This window comes from Enhydra lutris, unplaced genomic scaffold (genome assembly GCF_002288905.1).
Source record: "Enhydra lutris kenyoni isolate GAN:26980312 unplaced genomic scaffold, ASM228890v2 scaffoldscaffold68, whole genome shotgun sequence".
Lineage (NCBI taxonomy): Eukaryota > Metazoa > Chordata > Mammalia > Carnivora > Mustelidae > Enhydra > Enhydra lutris.
The window spans coordinates 10,148,449-10,151,273 of record NW_019154152.1 but is presented as its reverse complement, the minus strand read 5'-3'; the positions used below and the strand labels follow the sequence as shown (position 1 = coordinate 10,151,273).

The window sequence follows — 2,825 nt, the reverse complement described above, 5'->3', positions numbered from 1 at the left end:
CATTTTTCATTTTATAGCAGATTATTTAAAGGTTACACAATATTACTTTTATATAGATTATTCCACATAATATTCCATTAAATAAATGGGCCATACTTGAGTTTACTATTTCTTACTTTTATGTATTATATCCTAGTATTTTAAATATGATTTCTTTAAATAATTGTGTAATCAATATATTTTATGAGAAACCTGATTTCTGCATTTAGGAATACTTTTTTAGGATAGATTTCCAAAAGTGAGAATATAGCATTAAAGCATAGGACTTTAAAAAAAATTCTTGCTACAATGTGGGGGGTTTGGGGGATAAGGAAGGAATAAATGAAACAAGATGGGATCGGGAGGGAGACAAACCATAAGAGACTCTTAATCTCACAAAACAAACTGAGGGTTGCTGGGGGGGAGGTGTGTAGGGAGAGGGTGGTTGGGTTATGGACACTGGGGAAGGTATGTGCTATGGTGAGTGCTGTGAAATGTGTAAGCCTGATGATTCACAAACCTGTACCCCTGGGCTAATAATACATTATATGTTAATAAAAAATTAAAAAATTAAAAAAAATTCTTGCTACATATGTCAATCATACCATCACCTTTGATGGTCATGCATTTATATTTCAACATTGTGAATTTTCATTAATAAAAACTGTGAATTTAATAGATAAAAATGCCATCTAATTGTTGATTTAATATATTATTTCTCAGATTATTAGTCAGGTAGAATAATTTTTTCCCTGTTAAAAAGCCAGTTGTATTTTTTGTCACTCTTCTTTATGTTTTTTTACTACATATTGGAACATTGGTGGATTTTCTAATTTTGACTTTTGGTACAGTAACACTATCAATAACATCAATAACATTTTGAAAGAAATCACGGTAGCCTCCAAACTTTCACCGCAAGCAGAGGCAGAATTTGGAGACCACAGCAGAGAAAATCAATGATACGCTTATAGATAACTAGAATTAAGCTAGCTTTAGGAAATCCTTATGTCAAGCCATTAAAGATAAGGGAAAGTAGAATGGTAATGATCACCTTCTTCCCACATCCTGAGGGTCCTTGTCGTGGCTGATCTTGAACATAGCTAGCACACGAGTTCTGATCTGTTTGGTCTTGGCACCGTAGATGATGGGATTGATCACAGGAGGCAGGAGTAGATAAACATCACCCATGAGAACATGCACAATGGGATCAAGGCTGTTTCCAAAACGGTGTACCACTGAGAGGCCAATGAGAGGAACATAGAAAGCTAATACCACACCGATGTGTGACACACAGGTTCCAAAAGCCTTGGCCCGCTCTGACTTGGAAGGCAGTTGTAGAACCGTTCGTATAATCAGAAAATAGGACAAGGAGATGAACAGAACATCCACGCCCATGACCAACAGTATGGCAGTAAGACCATAGATCACATTGGGCAACGTATCTGCATAGGCCAACTTCATCATATCCTGGTGGACACAATAGGAGTGAGAGAGCACATTGGAGTGGCAGAAGGCCAGCCGCTTGATGAGCAGAGGCAGTGGGATAAAGAAGAGGGATCCACGGACAACAGCCACCATGCCAATCTGGGCTGTTACTGTATTGTTGAGCACTGCTGCATGGCGCAGTGGATGGCAGATGGCTATATAACGGTCAAAGGCCATGGCCAGCAGGATAGTGGACTCAATAGCTGAGAGAGCATGAATAAAAAACATCTGGGTAATGCAGGCATCAAAAGTAATCTCCCGGGAATCAAACCAGAAGAGGGCGAGGATCTTGGGCATGGTGGATGTTGACAAGGCCAGGTCAATTGCTGCCAGCATGCAGAGAAAGAGGTACATGGGAGCGTGTAGGCTGCGCTCTGTCCTTACGATGAAGACCACGATGCAATTTCCAAACACTGCCACGACATACATTGAAAGCAGGGGAAAGCCAATCCAAAAATGGGCTTCTTCTAATCCTGGGATACCAATAAGTACAAAGGTGGTATGTGTGAAGTTGCAGGAACTCATAGCTGGCATCGAGAAGGGGCGCTGGAGAGGGTGAGGTCACCCTGGCAACCTGCTAGCCTGCTAGGACATGGAGCACAATCAGAGGCCAACCCTGGAAACCTGGAAACTGAATGCACCTTAGCTCTCCCTCTCCTACTCTTCCCTCTCAATCTTCCAAGCCCTTTAGTCTCTTTCATAAGCTCTGAAGCCCTCTTCCAAGGGGAAAATGATAGCTCAAACTCATTTATCAATTGCTCCTCTCCAGGTCCATTTACATTAAAAATTTTTTTAGATTTATTTATTTACTTGTTTATTTGAGAGAGAGAGAGAGAGCAAAAGAGAGAGCACAAGTGGAAGGAGGAGGAGAGGGAGAGGGATAAGCAGACTCTGCTGAGTGTGGAACCCAATGTGGAGTCTGATCCCAGGACCCCAAGGTCATTACCTGAGCTGAAACCAAGAGTGGAATGCCCAACTGACTGAGGCACTCAGGCATGTCCCATTTACATTTTAAAAAATGGAATCTAGGGAGAACAATGTTTATCCCAAAATGTATCCTTTCCAAATTCTTTTGGACTCCTCCTGGCCCACACTTTCACAACCCGGATATTGGGTGGTCCTTTTCTCAGACAGGTGTTAACAGGTACCTTATTGAGAACCCTTTCCAGGTATGTTCTTTTTTTTTCTTCCCTCAATTATTCATTCATTTTATAAGCATCTACTTATATGACCTACTATGTACAAGGCTACTTGCTAGATGCTCATGATACAGAGATGAAAGACACATCTTTTGCTCTTCAGATACCCTGCCTATGGTGGAAGATAGACAAGTAACCCAATCATTAGAGTTTGGGGGTGAG

The 2,825-nt window shown here is 41.1% G+C and overlaps 1 protein-coding gene across 1 annotated transcript; it reads right to left on the bottom strand.

The window, feature by feature from the left end:
• Positions 1–539: 539 nt before the first annotated feature.
• Positions 540–2,263, bottom strand: LOC111159492 (olfactory receptor 51E2). The gene has a single exon (XM_022522009.1). The coding sequence runs from the start codon at positions 1,996–1,998 to the stop codon at positions 1,027–1,029; it is 972 nt and encodes a 323-aa protein (XP_022377717.1). The 5' UTR covers positions 1,999–2,263; the 3' UTR covers positions 540–1,026.
• Between the last annotated feature and the right edge of the window lie 562 nt (positions 2,264–2,825).